The sequence below is a fragment of the Spea bombifrons genome, chromosome 1 (genome assembly GCF_027358695.1).
Source record: "Spea bombifrons isolate aSpeBom1 chromosome 1, aSpeBom1.2.pri, whole genome shotgun sequence".
Classification (NCBI taxonomy): Eukaryota; Metazoa; Chordata; class Amphibia; order Anura; family Pelobatidae; genus Spea; species Spea bombifrons.
Genome location: NC_071087.1, coordinates 53859123 through 53883028, shown reverse-complemented (window position 1 = coordinate 53883028; position 23906 = coordinate 53859123). Strand labels below are relative to the sequence as shown.

The following is a 23906-nucleotide window of genomic DNA, read 5'->3' as shown; positions in this document are numbered from 1 at the left end:
TTTTAAACAGTCCCTGGCTTATATAATTAGCAAGTCATTAACTATTTTTTTTTTCTGACAACATGAGCAATTTCTGTTTTTTTTTTCTTTGTTACAATATACCCAAAAAACTTTGGTTGCTTTGCTGAAAAAAGAAAAACAGGATTTAATAAACATGTCATTTTTAAAGGGCATACTGTTCCTTGCAACTATGTCTGATTTAGTCTGAAGGGTCAGCTAAAGAGTTTTAAAGGACCCTCCAAAATGATGAAGAACCCAAAGTAGTTCAAAACAGTACGTCAACAGGAGGACTCCTTAATAAGAACACTGTTTTCAAGTTCAACCTAAGGAATGTAAATAAGGCAGTTTGTACTTACAGGCATGACTTAGCACCCAGGAATAACACTAGTAAACAATAATTAGACAGCACAAATGACATGGTAATAATACTGAATTTGCAATATAATACATCTAAACAGCTGCACGGTTTCTTGTATTTGTCCCCTAGTATAGCTCAGTCATAGGACATGTATTGCAAACTACTATATCTCAGCAAGCCTTCTATTAAGGTGTAAACATTACAATATGCTCCTACAGGGACATTATCACTTGATGTACAAATATGGTTCCGTATTTCTTCAATGAACTTGACAACAGCATTTTTTGGTTTCTTTGGTGCACTTCCTCAACAATAATCTAACCAGAAAAACAAAACAAACAATGGTATGGATGGATAATTAAACCAGTAAGTGAACCAGCACTTTGTACTTCCTGTTATATACAGATGAAACGAGCTGACAATATGTGCTTTTCCAAAAGCAGAATAAACTATGGTGTCCTTGGACCTTTGGATTTTAGTTCTTAATCACTTAATACTCATCTTTCTATAGCTGATGACTGCAAAGGACGTCTTCTGTCGGAGGACTTGTCAATTTTCCTTGAGGTTCTAACTACAGAAGAGGCACCTGTTGAGTTAGTGTTAACAGCTGCCACAGCATGTATGTCTACAACAAAAGAAGGTTTGTGTAAATGGATACTACTACTTTGAGTTGGGGGGTGCGGTACCATAGTGACGTGCCTAGTGATCTTGCTTGCTGCTAGTTGTGATCTTCTTTGGGCTGTATCAGATGTTTTTGATTTATTTTCTGGAAGAAGATGCAGACTGCCATCATTTTCAATGGAGGAGAGAATATCCAAAATACTTTTTTTCTCAGTGACAGCTATTTCAGGGCCTTGTACCGAAGCTGTTGGCATCACAACGGCCTTGGATAAATCACTGGGGTTAAAAATTAGTTCATCTTCTGTTTCAGCAGCTTCAGTAAGAAAAGGAGGTGTCTGGGTACTGCGCTTGCTACAGGATTCACAGCACAATTTGTTGTACCCCGGTATGGAACAATATCGTGCAAGTACCTCCATTTGGCAGAATATAGATTTGTCTCCAAGACATGGTTCATCTGCAAAAAAACAACAGTACTTTGTTACAATGAACTCAGTGCATAACCATTAGTAAATTACATACAGAACTTTTACATCCTTAAAAAGGGTATGGAATTGACAGTGCAGTATTTATCCCAGGGAATATAGTCCAAATACATTAGTGATATTTTTTAGTGGACCAATGTTTATATATGTGAAATCACAGAGACTTTCAAGAGTTAGAGGAAGATACTTCATGAAAGAAGGGACCACTGAGTTCTTGAAAGCTTAGGTGACTGTACATCTTACTCTGTGAGCGTTGAATGGTTTACAAGGTATCACGAACATCGTTTGGACTATTTATTAAAGGAAAATAACCTATCATTCCAGGGTTATATGCGAGCTGAATAAAAGTCCACCTGAAATTCACAAAATGTAAAAAAAAAAAAAAAAAAAACAACCCCCCACCTTGCAATGTTATCAAATTCATTTAGAAAACAAGATAAAAAAAGATAGAAAAAAGATAAAACGGGTTAATGAAATAAACCTTGGTGTGGTATAGGGTTCAAGTGCACCTCCTTAGGTAGGACTTAGGTAGTGGGCTATTTTTTTATTTATTTTATTAACTTTCAGGAGAAGGCAGGGTGAGCTGCATCAAAGACAGGCTGAGGCTTTGCAGGGTTACGTGAGCTGTGTGTACGTGTGCGTCCGCCTGGGTATGTTATAGTGTACAATAAGTATGTATGGTATGTAGGTATGTTAGTGTGTGTCTACGTGTCTGGGTATATTAGTATGTGTGTGTTAGTTTGTGTGTGTCTGGGTTTCTTAGTGTGTGAACATGTGTCTGCCTGGTTATGTAAGTGTATGCCTGGGTATGTTGGTATGTTTGTGGGTATTTTAGAATGTGAATATTTGTTTTTGTCTGGGTATGTTAGTGTGTGTCTGGGGTATGTTTGTGAGTATGTAGGTAGTTTAGTTTGTGAACAGATCTCTGGGTATTTTAGTATGTGTGTGGTTGTGTTAGATTGAGTATCTGGTATGTTTGTGTGGGTGTCTGGGAGTGTATGTTAGTTTGTGTGCATGTGTGTTGGTGTCCAGTGTCTGTGTGTGTTAGTGCTGAGTGTGTGATTGTGAATGTTAGTGCTGAGTATCTAGTTCTGTTGGTGTGAGTGTCTGTGTGTGGATTAGTGCTAGTCTCTGGTAAATGAGAGTGCCCTTTCCGAGGTCAGGTTCTGGATCCACCCCTGGCTCAGCAGTGAACCCGTGATGGAGCAGTAAGACAGAGGCCTTGGGCTCTCCCGGACCTTACCAAGCTAGGTGATGAGGAGAAAGGGGAGAGATACACAGTGAGAAAAGGGAGAGATTGTAAGAAATAGAGGAGCTAAAAAAAAAGATGCAAATGAGACATAATGAGGAGAAAGAAAGGGGAGAAATAGAGAGAAGGGAGAATAATGAGAGAGAAGAGAGATGGGAAGAAAGGGGAGAGATGGCGAGAATAAGAGTTGGGTAAAAGTTGCAGAAATGACAAGAAAGGGAATACATAATGAATAAGGCGAGAGATAATAATTGGGGGAGAGATAATGTCAGGGTTTCACCCTGCCTGGATCCAGTCTATCGTTTACCTACTGTCCTGCCTACCTGCAGCCACTAGTAGCCAAGCTTCCCTCTAAGGAGCAACCGTTACTAATAATTCAGGACAGCTGAGCCACGTTACTTGGCTGTTAGCCCTGCCTTTAAACACCTGTTCTGCCAGTCTGGGCCTTTGCATTGTGGTATATGCAGCTCTGCTGTTTCTCTGCATCCTGGCCCTGTGCTGATCTCCTGGTGTTGACCATGCTTGTCCTGACCTTGCTCTGGCATTCCAATATGGCTCTTGTTCCTGTGACCGCCTGGTGTTGACCCAGCTTGCCTCACTATGTGTGCCCTCCCTGAGGGCTCCCTGCCACGATACCAGTGCCCTGCCATGAGTCCAGTGCCCAGTCTGTAGCTTCCAGCCATGTTCCTGTTGTGTCCCTTGCCAAGGGCTTCCAGCCATGTTCCAGCCTTGTGCCCTGTTGGAGGAGTTCCAGCTTTGTGCCCTGCCACGGTCCTTCAGAGTAGTTCCAGTCCATGTGGGCTATTTAGCCATTGTGCCCCGTCCATAGACTTTCTTAGCTCTGTGTACCAAGTCTGCTCCAAGGTCCTCTATCTGAAGTCTGTATCCCGTCTGTTTCACAATCTGCTATCTGAAGACTGTATTCTGCCGTGGTGCATCTGCCTTTGTGCCTTTATCACGCTTGTTAGCCAGTCCTGTTTCACCTGCTCTGTCAGCACACTCCAATATAGACTGTAACCTATATATCCAGCCTTATGTGTTTTCTTTTTGCCTGTCTGTACCTACCAGTCATGATGCATCGCGGGGTACAGACAGAGCTTCTTGTATCCCCTGCAACTGGGCTCCTACCCAACCTGCTTACCCAAGTCCTGACAGATAATGAGATTGAGGAGAGATGGAGACAAAGGGGAGAGATAAAGAGAAAAAGCAGGGATAATTAGAGATAGGGAGAAGGGAGGAGCGTTATTGAGAAAAAGGAGAGATAACGAAAAAAATAGAAGGAAAGTTAAAGAGAAATGTAAAAGATGAGATAAAGAAAAAAGGAGACCTAATTAGAAAGTGCGAGAGAAACAGGAGGAGAGATAAAGAGTGGATTGACGGGCAAGTGTAAGCTAGGGGCAATCAAGAATGTGCATATGTATGGGCAGTAGTGTGTGTGTGTATATGGGCAGGAATTTGTGTGGTTTTTGACAGTCTATCCATTACTGTTACTGTTTTGGGCCTAAAGGGTATAGAACTAATAAGGGGTGTACCTGAGGCCAGACTGAGAGGAGCCTTGACTGTAAGAAGCCCTGACTGAGAGTGGGTACAATCTAGGGTGTGGTGTTAATCCTGTTAATCTGGGCAAATCCTATTTCTGTGGGAAAATCATATGGATACAATTTGGACAAATCCTTTTTCTTTTTCTGGGACAAGTCCTGTGTATGCAACCTGGGTGCTGGGCAACGTTTTTGGATACAATCTGGGTGTTCAGCGAGTTCTATGTATGCAATATGGGTGCCAGGGCTGGCCTTTGAGGTGTACAACCTGTGACCTGTGCCTGGAACGTAGGCACCATCAATGCAGTGGGGCAGGTCATGTGTATCGTGTGCTCACATGACTCTTCCCCAAGGGGGAGAGCCAAAGGGGCAGCAAAATGATGTTTTGCCTAAAGTGACAAAAATCCTTGAACCAGCCCTGATTGTTGTTGTATTCACCATACATGTGTTTCTTAAAACACACACATGATGTTGCTTGGTCCTCCGTCTTGTTAGCATATCTAATGTTATTTTAATTGAAGCATTAGGTAAGATTAAAGTAACAGCGCATCAAGGGGCTATGAAATGTGCATGTAAAATTGCGATTGCTGTAACTGTGCTAAGAAATCTATTATTTTAGAACTATTATTTCATGCTAATTGACACATTTTCTGGTTAGGGAAAATGACTGTATTCTGATAAGCTCAAAACATCATGAAGGCTATCAGAATGCAGCTGTGAATTCAAATATGTCTTGGCTTTTTCCGTCAAATGCTTATTACACTCTTCCTAAAATAGCTGCAAGTTTGTTACCAGCAAATTAGAAACTTATTGTCACATCCTTAGGATTGCAGAAAACATCACAGCTGGTGGACTGGGCCAAGGATGGGAGGTCTAGAGGAAGTGTCAACCCCTCCTCATCCAAATCGCTTAGATGTTGCTTGGGGCTACTGGGGCTGAAGCCCCCCGAGTCTCAACTTCATATATCCAAATGGAGACTCTGGGGCTAAAGCATACTTAAGCTGCAGAGTCCCTATTAGGTGCTATGGGCCGGCTGGTGATTTCCCCCTTACTGGCCCCAAACTAATGCCAAGTGCCAGGATATAACTCCTTATCCCGGCGCTCATCACCAGTGACGTATGTAGTGGGGGGCAGTCCGTCCGTCCATCCACAATCTGTTCATGCACCCTGGGCCAGCCACAACCACAGTTGAGTTGTGGAAGGTGAGTGAAGGGAGAAGGGAGAGGGTAAGTGTGAGAATGCATGCATGTATGTATGTATGTGTGTGAATATGTGTGAGCGTGTGTTGGGAGATGGGGAAAAAATGTCTAATATAATAATGAATATGAGTAGATATAGGTGGAAAGGAAAGAGATAATTATAGGGAGAAGATACATGGACAAAGGGGAGAGATAAAGAAACAGAAGAGAGATTGAGATAAAGAGGAGGAAAGAGATAATGAGAGACAAGGAGAAAGGAGAGGGATGGGTAGAAAGGGAATAGGTAATAACTAGGAGCCCTGACAGTATTTATTTAGGTGTTATGAGGCCACCTGTCAGAACACAGTACCTTGTATGCTAATGACCTGAACAGCTGCATCTGCTTACCTGGGTGCAAACTTCCCCCTAAATACCTGTTGATTCTACAATTTAGGGCCTTTGCATTGCAGTGTATACAGCCAGCTGCTGTTGCTCTGTGTTTTGGTCCTGTGCTGCTGCTAGCAGCTTTCTGCTAGATTCTACCCATTTTGACCCGGCTCATCCTGACCTTGCTCATCCTGACCTTGCTCTTGGCTACCGATTTGCCTCTTGTTCTTGATCTCCTATTACTGACCAGCTTACTCTGACACCGTTCCTTGTCTGCTGATTCTGCTTGTTCCTGTCATCTTCTGGTTCTGACCCGGCTTCCCTGACCAGGTGTGCCATGCCTGAGGGCTGCCTGCAGTGTCCCGTGCCTGAGTGCTACCTGCCATGTGCCCTGCCTTAAGCTTCCAGCCATGTTCCAGCAGCGTGTCCTGCCTTAGGCTTCCAGCCATGTTCCAGCAGTGTGCCCTGTCCGAGGGCTTTTACCCGTGTGCCATGTCGAGAGTGGGCCACCGCCAGTCCGGCTTCAGAGAGAAAGGGCCCCTGTTAGTCCGGCTTCAGCATCCTGTTAGTGGACTATCTTGTGTGCTTGGATAGTGGCATATCATGCCATGAACATCTGCCTTTGTGCCTGTGCCCTATTCAGTTGTATCTACTAGTCCTGTTTCGTACTTACCTGTTTTGCCAGCTTATTCCAATACAGACGGTATAATAATAATATCCAACCTTCTGTGTTTCTATCTATCTGTATCTACCTACCAATCACTATGCATCTTGGGTAATAAACATAGTTCCTGGTATCCTCTGCAACTGGGCTCCTATCCGGCTTGGTTACCGGAGCCCTGACAGAGGGATAATGAGAAGGGAAGAGATAATGAGAGGTGGGGAAGATAGTGAGAAAATGGAGAGATAAAGTGAAATCAGAGGATAGATAAAAAAAATGGAAGAGATGAGATAAATAAAAAGAGGAGAAATATAGAAAGGGGAGAGGGTGAGGTAAAGAGAGGAGAAATGATAAAGAGAAAGATGAGGAAAGATTATGAGAAGGGGATCAAAGAGAAAGGGAGAGATAAAGAAATTGGAGAGATAAAGGGAAAGAAGAGGATAGATAAAAAATGGAATAGATGAGATAAATAAAAAGAGGAGAAATATAGAAAAGAGAGTTAGGGAAAGTGTGAGGTAAAGAGAAAGAGGAGGAATGATACAGAGAAAATGGAGAGAGAGAGAGAGGATGAGAGATAGAGAGGTTGGACGATAAAGGGAACAAAGAAACAAAAAAGAAAGGGAAGAGATAACAGAAAGGGAAAAAGATATAAAGTAGTGATAAAGAGAAAGACGAGGAACGATTATGAGAAGGGGGATCAAAGAGAAAGGGAGAGATAAAGAAAAATTGGAGAGATAAAGTGAAAGAAGAGGAGAGCTAAAGAGCAAAGGGAGTTAATGAGAAAGGGGAGGATCAAAGGGAGACCTGAGACTCTGAGAGGAGACTGTGGGTGCAGGGTAAGTCCTGTAGATGCAATCTGGGCAATTCCTGTGGATGCAATCTGGGTCATGGGGTAAATCCTTATGTACATATTTTAGAGTTAAAATTAGATATCTAAACCAGATAGACTTGGCTACGTATTTTACAGAGGTTGACAGAAATGAATAAATCCGATTTTTTTTCATTTATGAATGTTGTGGAAACAGTTGTGTGTGTGTATATGTGCTGTGTGCACAGTGATCACTCCCAAAGCAGACTGCTATGCAATCTGCTGTGGACTCAAGCCTCATATCTTTTAGAGACCTAGCAACACCCCTGCCTAGAGCATTGCTTAATGGGGTTAATTACATGGAGGATCTCTAATCTCCTCAACCGACCTATAGTATGCTGTATTCAGTATTGACATCATGTCCAGGTATTCAGTAGAATGGACAACAGCTGCAGAAGTAAATGCAGAAGCTATCACCTTGAAAAGAGCTAGGTCAGTGTGCAACATAAATATAAGGTGATAACAGCAATCTGGCCATCGAGCTTATGTCACAGCTCAGTTGCATAAGCAGTTTTGCACCTACAGTGCCAGAAAGAGAAATGAATATTAGCTATTGCAAATTACTTAAAGCTACATGAGTTCTAAACAAGGAAGGGGCAGTGGCAGAGCTAGATAAGCACTTTATGGGACTAATTTACCCCTATATATTCAAAGGTTTTATATAGGGTATTGCTAGTTTATATGTATTGTTTTATAGCAGTATAGTTTGCTGCCCTTATTGTATTCTAGTCTGTTAATTTTCTAGGTAATGACTAGGATTTAAAATCAGCATATTTTATTAGCTGAAAATACTAATGCGCCAAGCAGAATTCAGATTTCAAGTGACTTTTCTGTTTTTCTCTTTTACGTTAGCAGCTTTAAATCTAAAGTTTTTGCAGCTAGGAAAGGCAGTGCAGAAAATACCCCTGACTTTTACTTGCCTGTCTACATGTCTCACAGACTGTTTCATAGAAATTTCACCTATGGTACAGCAGCCACCCTGGAATTGCTTTGTAACACCTAACAACACCTGTTTTTGATGTATATGCCCTCTTATCGCCAACCTTTTCTTTCTAAAGTTCTTACTTATTCCATCCATTTTTAAAGAAACCTTCCCTAAATCCTTCATCCCATTTTAATCACTGTCTTGCATCCCCTCTCCCCCTGGCCTCTAAAATACTAGAATGTGTAACCTACAATCACCTGAGCAACTTGCTTTCCCCTAACTCTCTGAACAAACCTTTCACATTTAGTTTCCATCATCAACACTCTACTGAGGCTGCCCACAGAACAATTAATAATGATCTAGTCACTTCTGAAACAAAAGTTCACTTTGTGGCACCCGTGACACCTATCTTCTCAGTCAAATCCTACCTCTGACTGCACCTTTAGCATCTCCTTCTCTGCCCCTTGATCATCTGTTGGTGTGATCAGGGCTCAGTTCCTGGGCACCTTACCTTCTTTATCTACACTTTTCCTGGAAAAAATAAATCTCAGTCTTTGGATTCCAGTACCACCTCTATGCATATACCATGTTAAACTAACTTTCCTCTCCTGACTTCTCACCTTCTGCATGGCATCCCACTGCCTGAAGGACAACAACTCCAACACTAAGCTTCCAGTTATTCCACATCTCCTTTATTTCCAATTCCTGATATCTATTACTGCTGAACATTTAATTTCCATGTGATATCAAGTTTGGGTAATTGCAGCTCCTTACTAACTGGCCTCCCCATAACGCTCTCACCACTTCAATATATTCTGAGCACATCTGCCAGATATTTTAATATCATCGCTCTTCATCTTCTTCCCTGGTGTGCCAGCCCTACCACTGGCTCCCCATACCTTCCAGTGGGGAGCCTTCCATACAATTCATTTTTAAACTCCTGACCTTTCCTATAAAGCCCTTATATCTCTCCTCTTATATTCAAATACTTTCCTAACCACGCTCTTTGTTCTGCCCACAACTTAAATCTCTCTCTATCCCTTTTTTTTATCATGACTTTTACCTTATATGTAAAGTATTTCACCTATTATGTGTCTATTCTTTGGTGTCCCCACACTTACTAAAAATCTAAATATTCAGAGAAGCACCTATCCTCATAATACCCAGAACCTGCATTCTCAAAGAAATCATGTTTCCTTCATCTTTACAACACTGGCTTCTCCACATTACCCCCACTACGATCAAACCAACAACATCAACAATCATCAGCTTCCATATCCTTGGAATATATTTTGGAAGCTTGTGAGAGCAGGGTCCTCTTCTCCTTCTGTGCCAGTACATCTTAATATAACTGTCAGTTTTGTATATTGTCAATTATAATATTGTTGTTATAATTATACTCCTACACTATTATACCTGAAGTATATTTTATTTAGGGTTTTTCATTTTAATAATAACACACCAGTGTACAATTAACAAACATACAGCACTTTCAAATTTCAATGGTGTTTTTTTTAAATGGTCTGCTAAGGTCTGATCTTTTACAAGAGTCACTATTTGGTAAATTATATAACTGAACAGGTGTCTAATTTCACAGGCCTCAAGTTACATGGTCATTTATTTTACACTTCTGTAAATACATTTTGGCCGTCGGTTTTCTAGTACTTCCGATATCTTTTATTTTATCTGTAACTGTATAAAAATATTTTGGAAATTTAAGTAGTCATTGCAACTGTTTCCATCTCCTGCAGAAAAGATATTCTGGATTCAGTTTATTGGTATCATATGTAAAATAATCTATCATGAGAATTTAATTATATAAGAATCTGACCCACATAGGTCAACAAAATAACAGTTATTTTTTTAGCATTTCCTTTCTAATTTAGATGCCCGCTAGGAGAGTATAAGGACACATTCCGGCCTTTAATATAAAAGGCAGAAATGTTTTTTTATAAGCTGAAAATATACAGCCTATGAATCTTTTTAAAGAAGACATTTCATATATTTCCGTTGAACATTTGTGGTGCCGAGGGCATTAAAGTTTCTAATTATTACAACCGAAAAAGTATGTCTTTAGTTGATTGTGTTCTGCTCGAAGTTCTATTTTACTTTGGGTTATTAAAAGTGCAGTCGAAATTAGATCAGCTGAAAGAGCTTTGCTGCCACCTAGTGACTACTTACAGAATAAACTTTACAATCAAAGATATTACGCAACATATACATGTATGTAAATCATTAGCATTAATGAGGTGTGTAAATATATTGAACAGCCTACAGTTTTCCTTCAAAGCATTTTTAAAGTAAAACTGTGTTAAACACATTCAACTGGTACCAAATGTCTATATATGTTCTTTTTCAAAGTACAATTACAATTCATTAGTAGACAAAAGATGATGGGATGGAGTAGAACATGCCCAAATATATAGTGCTCTTAATAAAATGAGAAAAATTGCTTTACTTAAGAACAAAAAGTATAGCGATGGATGCAGAACCAGAAAATAATAGTAAGGTATATTAAAATGTAAAGTTAACTTTATTATTGCAAACCATTAAATGAAGACCAACCACAAGAAGAGAGTTATGTTTTCCTACTTGAAGCTTAATCACAGGAAGAAACGGTTAGCTGGATGATAGCTCGATGAGTTAAACATATTTCTAGTTAGAGTGCTATCAACAGTGAGCAACAACTGCCTTTTCATATTTACAGAACAATCTATCTTCCTGTCATGCACACTCATCTGCCATTGACATAATCACACGGTGTGTTATCATCTTATGTTGCTTTTATTGCTATTATAAAGAATAGGCACTCTAACAAAGTGCTTCAAGCAGCACAAGGGATGCTGCCAATTTTCAGTTTTGCCTGCTACCACCAGTGGTGATGCCTCCTACCCTAGAGAGCTTGCAACATTGCCACATTAAATATTATGGGACATGCCTAATCTGTTTCTTGTCTGAAGAAGAGCCCACTAAATGCCAAATTATTATTTTGATAAATTATTTTGATAAACTATTCCCTTTATTGAAAAAAATCCTACCGTGAGATAGTTGAAAAAAATCTTAAGTGCTTTTTTCCAACAAGAGCTCTAATTCTGAAAGCTTGGAATATTATTGATCGATCCTTGTAATATAAACTGAAGCTATGCGGGAAGTAGACTTACAATACATACCATTGCATGGAGTCAGATTACAATCCCTTACTGACTCTGGTTTCTCTCCTTCGCATTGGTCTCCAGCACGGCAAAGGACTTGTCTCACTTCAATTCCTTCCCCACAGGACACGGAACACTGTATAAAAGAAACATACCGAAATTCAGTAGGGAACATGGTATCTTTGGAAAATCGCAGTATGCATCATTTAATACACCTCAAAAGAAACAATTCTAAAGATCATTCTTTATAAATCAGTTACCTGTGTAAGGGGCTTGTATCCTTAATTAGCTTCCATTGCAATGTGAAATACCATGTGAAAGCCAGTCTATACATGCTATAACTATATATATATATATATATATATATATATATATATATATAGTCTAGCAAGATTATTTAAAAAAAACAAAATTCTCCATTTTTATCTGCCTTGGGAAGTTTATAACACAGGACAGTTTGCAGTTTCATTTTGCCTTAGTTGTTGCCACTGCATGTCCTCTTTAAATCTATTATCACAATAGTGTGACAAATCTCAGCAAGAGGTACATTTTTATACAAATACAAGTGAAAAGGGAAAAAAATATTAATATGTTGTATAAAGCATAAACGTCAAGGAATTAGGATTGAGCATAATCTGCATTCATCGTTTTAAATCAAAATCCAACTTTAGACAATTACCCTTTTTCCATTTGACAACCTAAAAAAGTACAGTTGATTTTTGTTTACAATGGCTAAAAGCATTGTCTTGCTTTAATAACTTGCAACATAAGAAGAGATTTTGTATAAAGGGCAATTGTGATACAAAGTTTAAAAAATGCTCTTGCTACGGTGATAAGCACTTGCTTTAAACTAGAATCTATTTTTACACACGTAAAGACAAGTTGTGAAATATTTTTTTTTACTGTGTTCACTTTGTAATCCTTTAAGACTAAATCTGATTATAATTTCCTTACAGTACTAGAATAAGAACAAAATTGTACTCGTTAATTCGCTTTTCATTGATTTGTTAAAAAAAAAAAAGGAACCTGCAAATGACCATGTGGTCAGGTGATGACAGATGCCTTTGTACGTACCTCTGACCAAGGTCCTGTTTTCCATTGTGCTGGGCAAGGCGTCCTATTACATGGTCTTCTGCTTTCAGGACGATCTCCGTTGCAGTACTTGCTGTGGACTGACCGATTTGTACCATCGTGAAGGGGTTGTATGCAACGCACGGCTCGAATCTGATAACCTGAACCTCCACAGCTTTTTGTGCAGTGTTCCCACTCATCTGCTACCCAACTAAGAGAAAAGAAATCAGTAAGCAATAGCAGAAGAGCAGCTATTGTGTTGGTTAAATTAGTCAATGCTTTATTTATATAGCAATAAGAAGTGCCTGGTACTATGCATTCATCAGGTTACCTGACTAGTAAAATGTGCAATCTATTTCAAGCTTCACCAGATTCCAAGTCATTTAACAGTAAATAGAATTAGGACTTACACTGGCTGTGTGCACTCCTGAAGATTGCACATCCTGCGAATTGGCTTGGGCTTCTTATTTGCTTCACAGAAGCTCCGGTGAACCATCTTATTATCGCTTTTCCTGCGACATCCGTATTTTGTGTACTGAAAGCCTTGAAGCAGAAGAAAACAAAGAAAAAAAAGTCAATTGCAGATTTAAAGACAAGAATACTATGCCCCGTTCCTCATGTTCACCTGTCCCTTTCCTATTTCATTTGTCCCTCTTCCTTGACCCATTGCCCATTTAAATAAAAAAAGACAAAGGTGAGAAGGAGTGGCTTGGTCTACATTTGCAACGTGAATTGGAATTATGAATTATGAATTCTCTCACTATATTAACCTTTACCAGATTTGCAAAAAAGCCAAACATTAATTTTTGTGTGACATACTCCTTTTCCATATCATGTCAAAGGTTTCATACCTGACTTTACGCTACGAGACCAAGTTGCTACAGCCTAAGTTTATATAAATTAGTGTCATGGGCATAACAACTGGATTTGGAGTTACAGCTGTCTGACGTATAAAAGATCAAAAGCACGCTGCCTTAAAGCAGTGATATGAATATTAGTGTTTTCATGAATAAACTTGTAGACCAAATCATTCATTTTAACAATTATTCAACTTAATATAATTGTTTAATGTACAGTGTAACAAATACTTGAAAAATCTCTTTGTCAGTAAGGGCAGCCATCTGAATTTTCCTCGTGTTTATATAATTATTCCTTTGATATAAATTACATTGTCAAATCTGAGTTGAAGGAATTGATTGAATTGATTGTCAACAAATTACGCTTGGAAATTGGCACTGAGGTTTAAATCAAATATCGAGTTTCACTAACAAATGAAAAGGAAACAAATTAGGTGCAGCTTTAACAAATATATCATAAATACTATATGTACACATTGTATTTACTATAGATATAAAAATAAATAATAGGGTGAGTGATCAATTCTAGTTGTCGAGGTGCGAGCATGACAGTCAGGAATGAACCTGGTTAAATTGGAATGTTTATCACCATGACTGATACCTCTTCAATCCATCCAGTGACCCAACATTTTTGAATACATGGATGGACTAGTTGTGTTCCTATGGTGCTCGCAGCCACTCAGCTCCCGCGACCGGCCCACCGGGAAATTTCCCAGTGGGCCAGTCAGGCCCTGCCTATGGGCAAGTCTTCTTGTTGTCTAGTTGATTCTACTTGGTGAAGTCTGATCTTAGTTGGTGTCCTGTCACCTTCTTGGTAAGTGTGAATATTTCTACCCACAAAGGTTGCAAGAGTAAGCACTGCCACCAAGTGTGATACATCAATGCCTTTTGGACACACTTTTGTGACTTTCGAAAATATTTTATTTAACTTTAGCTACGTATCTTCTATATAGTACATTTGTATTAGCCTCCCGGTATTTGGAGCTTTTCGACGATCCCAAGAAATTGTTAATGGCCTGTACCCACTGGTCAGCTGTGAAATCCTTTTCTCCACTGTTTCAGAAATGATAGCTTGACCATTTTTTTTAGCTTTTACAATGTTGTAAAACCATATTTATAAGGCTTTCAGTTTTGTAGAAGTCTCCCTTGACAAAAGGGAGATGGGGATTAGGGTCCTTCAGGCACCCTGTAAGGTATATACTAAATTATATGTTTGACACGGATATAGTTAAATGATCAGTTTGCAGGGTTGGAAAGTCCCATATGTCTTGTTTGTCAAATAAGTGCTTACAGAAGATTTGACCATTTCTTCATTTTTTTGCCAGATTTAGGTCAAGTGTTGACATTGACAGTACTAAACTGAGCTGATTATAATTATTCCCAATTGTTATGAAGCAGTCTGGATGTAAAGTCCCAGATCACAGTTTAGTTTGCAGGGTTGGAAAGTCCCATATTTCTTGTTTGTCAAATAACTGCTTACATTTTTACAATTTTTAAAAAATGTTTTGCCAGATTTAGGTCAACTGTTGACATTGACAGTACTGGACTGAGCTGATTTATTATTATTTATAATTATTTCCAATTGTTAAGAAGAAGTTTGGATGTAAAGTCCCAGATCACAGTGAGAGGGCTGTAGTGGGTAGTATATCAGGAAGTTTCTGTCTCTTTTTGGGTTCGCTCCATGCTATTTGGTGCATGCTATATATTTGAATTCTCTCAATCTCCATTTGCTGACATGGTCCTCCTCCACGGATTTGGTAATAAATTACTCACCCTATTCATCAGCAATCTTGCATACAGCTTAGTGTCTTTATTAAGTAAAGAAGTGAACATAACATTTGCAGGGATAGTTGGAGTTTTACCAGGCTTGGACAAAGTGATAATATGCACAGATTTCTGCAGAGATGAAGCCTGACATTTTTATGTTGTTAGAAACCGTAGTTAGCATTGAGGTCAGCATTTTCTAGTAGTAGTTGGAAAAAACGTCACGTCCAGGGACCCTAGGATGGTGTTAAAGATTTAAAAGCTTGGCCAATTTCTTTCTCTGTAAAAAAAATAATTTTTTAGAGGTGGTGTGCTGCTCAGCAGACATACTGATACTAAAGGCGTATCTGTACCACTTGGCGATGGTTGAATTGTACGAAGGTCTCAGTTTTAGAGTGCAGATAAGGAGTTTTGGATTGGGCCTGCATCTTTCTCAATTTGTTCAATTTACCTGCCTTGTTACCCTGTGAAAAATATCTGTGGCCTGGCTGTGGTATTATATAATGCGTTTTTTCAATTCGGATATTGTCCAAAGTTTTTTTGACTTCTTGTATGGCCTCTGCTACTGGCTCTGTATGCTTTATTTTTGTGTTGGTGGAACGGAAGTTTAGAACTAAGCTTTTCCGCTTGCTCCAATTTAAGTCTCTTGCTGGATCAGTAGTTCTCTTACAACAGTTTTGTGACCCAGCCACACTGGATTACTATCTATAATTGTTTATGCTAAAGTACTCCTTTATTTGCAGTTCTAACAAGCGCCTAAATGTTTTGCAATAAAATAAGGATTCATTAAGGCGTCAAGGACCATTCTGTCTCTTTGGATAATGCACTTGTATGAAAGCAGTAATGCAGGAACATCGTCAGACCATGATGTCACCTCTATTTCTACTTGTTTCATGTTCTGTAGAGTTATGAGACACTGAAAATATAATCTATTCTTGTGAAAATTTTATGGACCTTAGACTAGTAAGAGTAGTCTGTTTCTTTAGGATTCATACACTTCCAAGTGTCATATAGTGAGTATTGGGTCATTACATATTGGAAATTCACATTAACCTGTCGTATGATAGGAGAAAGATGGAATCTGTACCACAATCCATAGTAAGAATAAATTATCCTGCTAAGATCAGGAACCCCTCTTTTATTTCCCAAACTTAATAAATGGAACCTGACTTTGATTGGGAGTGTAAAAATGTGCTAATGTAATTTTTGAGTTGTTTTAGGTACATACTAATATCAATAATCTCCCGGACATGTTTTCTCATCTCTTGTGCACTTGGAAATGCCAGTCCTTTCAGATTGAAATGGAGACACCACAGTTTCACACAGGAATATGTGATGCTGGACACTATGGTAGCATGGAACCACATTGCGGGGACAAACAAAGCTCAAAGTCGAGTCACAATAGCCATAGGTCAGGGGCCACCAGAGAGACACAATAACCATTAGGCAAGCCAGGAGTTGGTACGCAAGAATTCAAAATGTAGGAAACGGCAAGTAGTAGGAGGAACAGCCAGCCAACAACTAAGCCAGATCCACAGTGAGTTGCTGTATTTTTATTTAGAATTTTGGCATCAGTTGTGACATCACACGAGGTGGCCATGCCCCTCCGACCAACTGATGTCAGCTTACCAGAGGGTAGCTGCTCTCGGATCAGCAGGAGTAAGCCACGCCTCCCTTTGTACGAGACTCGGCTTCTTCCTAGGACATGCAGCCATGGCAACGCTGCTCCCTCTCTGTTCAGTTGGGGGGCAGAGGGAAGCTGTGGCAGGGTTTGAGATGATGAGCATGAAATGAAGTCAGATAGGTCGGTCTGGTAATACTACAGAGAAGTATTCAGTCACAGGGTGTTTCAGGTCATCTGACTTTACAGCTTCAGGGATTCCGATAAGATGCAAGTTTTTGCACCTCGATCTGTCTTATTTTTTCTTTTAGTGCATGAGTCTCAATCTGCAAGTCAAATATATGCCTCTTTTGTTGTGATATCCAGCCTGGATTAATACAACTCCCTAATAACTGGTCTCCGCCTCTCCACGCAGCTAGACTAATCTTTATCTGTCAGTGTTCCTCATCTGCTGCTTCACTGTACCAAATACTCCATTGCAGTATATTCTCCAGAATCAAATTCAAACTTCTGACCCTGACCTACAGAGCCCTCTCTGCACCCCCTACATCTCTATCCTCTTATCCAAATACACTCCCAATCACCCACTTTGTTCATCTCATGACTTTCACATGTGCTGTAACCCTTCTCTGGAATTTCCTACCCCATTTCATCAGGTTTTTGTGAGAAGCACACAAGCTTTCTTCCTAAGACTCCGCCAGCATCCTATTAAAGCCAACTGACTGACCAACAACCTCTACAGAGAATCCTTGATCACCTAACTTGATCATCCTAACTTGATCCAGTCGGCCTTTTTCCTATTGTTTCACTTCCCCTTTAACTACCGACTAGATTGTAAGATTGCAAGAGTTGGGCCCTCTTGGTCCTTTGTACCATTGAATGAAAAAAAATGATAGTGGGCACTTCTGCAGTTGTCTTTGCTATGCAACTAGGCCATTTGCCTAGATTACCCCCCAGACAGATATTTGTTAGCTCTTTCTGACTGGATTACAAAGAAAATAATAGGTTATCGCTCTTGCCTTTTTTGCATAGGACTTCATATTCATGGGTCCAGAGTGTTAATTTAGAATTGTTCTTATGATATATGATATAAATATTTATATTTCTATAATTTTTTAATAGTTTATAGAAATATTTTTGACCAAATATTTACCTCCGCCACATGCTTTCGAGCACTGAGACCAACTCTTCAAGGCCCACTCAAAAGTGTCTGCTTCATCTTGAAGTACATTGTTATTGCTTATTGTAGGCACAGAGTCTTCATGAATAATGTACTTGTATGTTATACTTGATTTAGTGTCATTCTCTTGAGGTATTACCTTAAATAAAACAAAGCAAAATTAGAACATTACTAAATAATGATAATGTAAATATTCTAGAACCACATGGAAACCATTACTTTCAAAGAACAAACTAAAAACACATTTCCCCCACAACAAGTTCCTAAGTCATACCTTAAACACGTTCATTAATAATTATTGTCTCTATCCATCTAAATTAATGTGGACATCCCAGTGATAAAAGTTTAAATGAAAAAGAAATTACAAAAAATGTTATCAGAAGGTATTTTAATTTTGACATATCAATCTGTTTGTCCCACTAACCCGAATCGTTTGCAAATACAACAAAACACAGGATAATATGTGCTGGAATACAAATCTTTGTTCATTGTCCCCCTGGAACAAATTAAAACATTATACTGAAATATCCACAATTAACATACCAGTACTACGACTGCATCATGCAAAGGTCCATCGGTGTGTATAGTTTCAATGTCATCTTCAAGAATATATTCCCATTCTACACCAAGGTCAATGAAAGACCGTGACTTGGCTTCGTCACCCTTGCCATTCAGTATGTAGTGCCCAGTAGCCTGGTTCTTGATGGCTACCGAGGAAGACAACATTCCATAAGTGATCTTAAGTTAAGTCATTCATGTTAGGGAATGTTATGCATTTAAGCTACTCATTTAATGAAATAAGATTGGGCTCAAAAGTTTGCACACCCTGGCAGAAATTGTGAAAGGTTGGAATTGATTTTGATCATGCAAACAAACTCTTATTTGAGACTAGTGATCATATGAAGCCATTTATTATCACATAGTTGTTTGGATCCTTTTTAAATCCTAATGATAACAGATATCACCCAAATGGCCCTGTAAAAAAGTTTACATACCCTTGAATGTTTGGCCTTGTTACAGACACACAAGGAGACACACATGGGTTAAAATGGCAATTAAAGGTTCATTTCCCACAGCTGTGTTTTCGTAAACTGCAATTAGTGCCCGTGTATAGGCAATGAGTTAGCTCTCATGTTGATGCACTGAGCAGGTTAGATACTGAGCCATGGGGAGCAGAAAATAACTGTCAAAAGACTCGCATAAGAAGGTAATGAAACTTTATGAAGGTGAAAGAGGATATAAAAAGATATCCAAAGCCTTGAAAATGCCAGTCAGTACTGTTCAAACGCTTATTAAGAAGTGGAAAATTCAGGGATTTCTTGATACCAAGCCAAGGTCAAATAGACCAAGAAACATTTCAGCCACAACAGCCAGAAGAATTGTTCAGGCTACAAAAACCCACAGGTTCTTTCAGGGAGCACAATACAATGATACTTGAACAAAAATGTGCTGCATGGTTGAGTTGCCAGAAAGGAGCCCTTACTGCGTCAATGCCACAAAAAAGCCCGGTTACAATATGCCTGACAACACCTTGACATTCCTCACAGCTTCTGACACACTGTAATTTGGAGTGACAAGACCAAAATAGAGCTTTATAGTCACAACCATAAGCGCTATGTTTGCAGAGGGGAAGCATGGTGATGGCTCACTGATATTTTGTGGTTGTGTGGGCTCTAAACGCACAGGGGATCTTGTGAAAATTGATGAATGCAGCATGTTATCAGAAAATACTGGCAGACAATTTGCATTCTTCTGCACAAAAGCTGCACAGGGGACACTACTGGACTTTCCAGCACGACAATGCCTGGAATACCTGGAAAAACACAATATTCGGGGATATAATCTTTAATTATTAATTTAATTCTTTTGGATCAACAGCAACAAATTAACCCCTTAAGGACAATGGGCGGTCCCTAAACCCATTAAAAACAATGCATTTTGAGCCCGTACATGTACGGGCTTTGTCATTAAGGGGTTAACAGATATAGGAAAGGCTGAACTTGATGGACGCATGTCTTTTTTCAGCCTATGTAACTATGTAACTATGACAATCACCCTAAGCACAAGGCCAAGTTGATCCTCCAGTGGTTACAGCAGAAATAGGTGAAAGTTTTGGAGTGGTCATCACAGTCTCCTGACCATAATATGATCGAGCCACTCTTGGGAGATCTCACACGTGCGGTTCATGCAAGACGACCAAAGATTTTGCATGACCTGGAGGCATTTTGCCAAGACGAATGGGCATCTATACCACCTGCAAGAATGTGGGACCTCATAGACAACTATTACACAAGACTAGAATAGGGGTAATTTCATTTTTTGTCATGTTTTGTTTTATGATTGTGCCAATTGGTTATAACCTACAGCTAAATATGAATACCATAAGAAATTAAAGAATGTATTTTTCTTGCTTACTCATGTTTTTTTAAATGGTACATATATTACCAATTCTTCAAGGGTATGCAAACTTTTGACCACAACTGTATGTCATTGAAGTGATAGGTGCACAGAAGCCAAAATCATTATTGCATTTGAAGACACGACATGCTTTCCTTTCTTATTATTTATTTTACCCTATTTATCTCACAGCACCCACATATCCCACTGTTCATCACCTCTTATTATCAGGGCTATCTTTAAGAATGATTGGACCCTGGATAAGCTTTTGCTTGCCAACCCCCACCCCTGTGCTCCCTAGCAACATGGTTGGATGGACCAGGCTTGCTTGCACCAGTGGGTGACTGTGCCACTTGCCCAACCTGATTGCATAGTAAATGAATGGTGGGGGCCTAGCAAGTGACCCGAAACAGATGTGCAAGACGCAATTTTTTTCAGGGATTGTTGCGGACTCAAGGGGCAGCTGCTTTTGGCCCAGTGCATTGTGCTGCCTGGGTCCAAGGATTAAATACTGCCCTCTCCCAACGCAAGTTAAAAAATAAAAGTAAATATGTCAGCCTCAAAATCATCCAAATTAAATCAAACAGTATTTTTGATCTCTCCTCCTCTGTCTCTTGTTTCTTGCGTTTTTCCCTATCTCTACCTTTTCTCATTTTCTCCCCCTGAGCTGATAGGTTGGCAAAAACCAAAAATTGTCATCATAATTGTCTTTCAGACACCCTAATTTCCACCCCTGTCAAAATGATGCCTGAGTCCCATGGACACCACAGGACTCATGTAAGGACTGGCTCTGTTTGGGCCACCAGGAATGACTGGACCTGGGGCAACTGTACATTTGCCTCATGATAAAGACAGCCCTGCTTAATATGATTTACTGTATATAAGATATTTTATATGATGTGAACCAACTGTCTTCTTCCATACCTCAATATGTTTCTTACTATAGCTCTCTGATTACACAATATTCTATTATTCAACAGTATCTATCACTTTCCATACCAGTTTTCCTAACTTCCTTTCTTTGTATCTCCCCTCACCCTATCCCTTTCATGTATATAAAAAGTCAGCCACTATCTACCCAAAGAGGGACATGGTATTTATTAAGCTGTTGCTAGTACTGGAAGCAGCCATTAAAATTTCTGGTAGATCTTCTTTGACATTGTTATTGCTAATTTATCGCTTATGTATAATATGAAAGCTATGGAAAGAGACTCCTTCATTGTTTATACAACCATTTACTAGAACTTAACTTTGTTTACTTCACAACATATCTGTGAACTTTCCTGGGGAGGCTACCTTGAGTCTCCCTCTTCAGGGAGAGTGCCTTTGTGAGTGAGTGGCACTAGTGGTAGTCTGGATGGAGCTGAACGTGAATTGAGCCATGAGGGTAGTTGCTTTCCCTAGACAGTCATGAGTGGGAGGAAAAGAGTGGGGGGGCTTCACCTGGAGACTACGGATAAAACCTGGACAGTTCCTAGGTATGTTTTCAAAAATGATAAGGTGCATCAATAAAGCAATGAGAATTGTCAAATTCTAACTAAATCTATTTAAATCATCTAAAACAGCAAGATGGTCTTATTCATACACATTAATTTTAACACTAAAACACATATTAATCATTTTTCAGTTTGGAATGGTTTGTATGCACAATAAAATACAGAGTATGAGCAATGTATTAAGTCCAACGCATGTTCATGAAGCAGAAATATTAAACAATAGAAGTGTTTATATTGTAAAATGTATGCGATGGCCATGCAATAATAAAATGCTTGAGCACATTTTACAATGATGTACACTTTTTTTTTTTTAATTCCCTAAATATTTTCAAAACGTTTCGATGGTTTCGGTTAACATTTAGGAAAAAAGCCAACAACCTCCAGGAGTGAACGACTTACCAAGAATGTGAGGAGAAGCCTCGTCTTCTTGGATAAACACATGTCTAGCACCAGGGGGGATGTCAAACATCTTTAAGTAACCTATGCATGTGTCGTAATCATGGAGGGAGTAGAGACAAAACAAACATACAAACAAAGAAAAAAGCTAAGGTTAGTATAGCATTAAGAAATGAAAAATGCAAACGTTGGGGGAAAGAAAATTACAGAACCTGCAGAAAGCTTGAAGGGAAGATAAAATACAATTAATGCATTGGTTTGTGACAAGTTAACACTGATTTTCTTGTTTTCCTAAGGAGAAAAAAAGAACTTGTAACAAACGCAGATGAGCTTGTTATTTTCAGAAGTCCTCATGAAAATAACAGGGTCGAAAAACAATGTTCATTTTTCATATGGTGGTTCAATAATTTTGCACAGTTCACAGGAATCAAAGCAACTTGTTTATAGCTATCAAGGCCAACGCTCATTTCCTTACTGTTCTTTTAACGCAAAGTACTTGAAGAGTGTCACTCTCACAGATGTTGGATATTAGAATGAAATTTAATTTACTTTACCCTATGTGGGAATCTGTATCGACAGATCTGTATCCCACCTTAACGGGGAGCCAGGACACATTAGAAGCCGCCACAAGAGGAACAATAACTTAATAATTCTTTTGTTTCAATTTCCCATAAAATTACAGTAAAAGTACATGTACAAGGTATATACATGGAAAGTGGATGTGGGTAACAACCAAATTAAAAAAAAAATACTTTATAACGAAAGCTGCATTGAAATTAATTATACAGAAATCTCTCAGTTTTGTTTAACAACACACTTCACCTACTTGAAGTGACAATAAGCAGTGAAAAGTCAACTGTTGGGAACATATTTTTAGTCAATACAATAAGCCAATCAATTCTGAAGATTCCCAAAGAAAGAACACTGGCCTTGTAAAACATCAACAATCTCCCGTACTGTGCTTACATTATTTAAGCATATGAAAAGTGAACATCTGTTGCCAAAACGCTTGCCGAAACCGTTCTAAGAGCTTGGAGCACTGTCATCTATAGTACGACCATCACAGATCTTCTGAGATCTGTGATGTCACTTACCAACAGTGTTTTTAGAGCCCCTTGACTCAGACAGGGAGATGTTTCGAGCTCCCTTAGGTAGTGTGAATGCTCCTCTTGTTTTCCCTTAAACAGAGCATTGTTAATTAGTGTACTGGCAAGAAGTCTCAGTGTTTTCATTGACTATTTTTATTCATATATTGAATTATGCTGAAAAGGCACGCATATACATTTTTTTTAATAATTTGTCAATGGTATATGTCTTTGAGATTTTTAACATTGAGATGTTGAATCTGCCACTGTTACCTCTACCATTAAGGAGACTTTATTATAAAACGTGAAATGTAATATACAGCGTAAGTACATAAAAGGGTAATGTTTGAGCCCAAACTGCTATCTGATATTAAGGGATAACCACAAGGAGTTTACCGGTATTTATCAAACTGCGTGTTACAGGTGAATCACCGGGCCAGGGCCTACAAATCATATCACAACACGTAGGCTCAAGCTTAGTGAATAAGCACTTAAAGTTAGCAATTCAAATTCATGTTCTGCACTTCAGTTTGCCTTGTGATGCTATTTTCATTCAAAACCATTTAAGCATAAAGGTTTGTAGTGGATTAGTAAACTCACTGGACTTTTATTATTGCTTC

General features: G+C 39.1%; 1 protein-coding gene across 1 annotated transcript in view; it reads right to left on the bottom strand.

The window, feature by feature from the left end:
- Positions 1 to 466: 466 nt before the first annotated feature.
- ADAMTS3 (ADAM metallopeptidase with thrombospondin type 1 motif 3) overlaps positions 467 to 23906 on the bottom strand; it is an 80202-nt gene continuing 56762 nt past the window's right edge. The window contains exons 16-22 of the mRNA XM_053461640.1: positions 22205 to 22285; positions 18456 to 18619; positions 17886 to 18051; positions 12901 to 13033; positions 12494 to 12701; positions 11438 to 11555; positions 467 to 1433 (exon numbers count right to left, since the gene is read on the bottom strand). Of these exons, the coding sequence (XP_053317615.1) occupies positions 856 to 1433; positions 11438 to 11555; positions 12494 to 12701; positions 12901 to 13033; positions 17886 to 18051; positions 18456 to 18619; positions 22205 to 22285 (1448 nt within the window). The 3' untranslated portion in view covers positions 467 to 855. The remainder of the gene's footprint in view (positions 1434 to 11437; positions 11556 to 12493; positions 12702 to 12900; positions 13034 to 17885; positions 18052 to 18455; positions 18620 to 22204; positions 22286 to 23906) is intronic.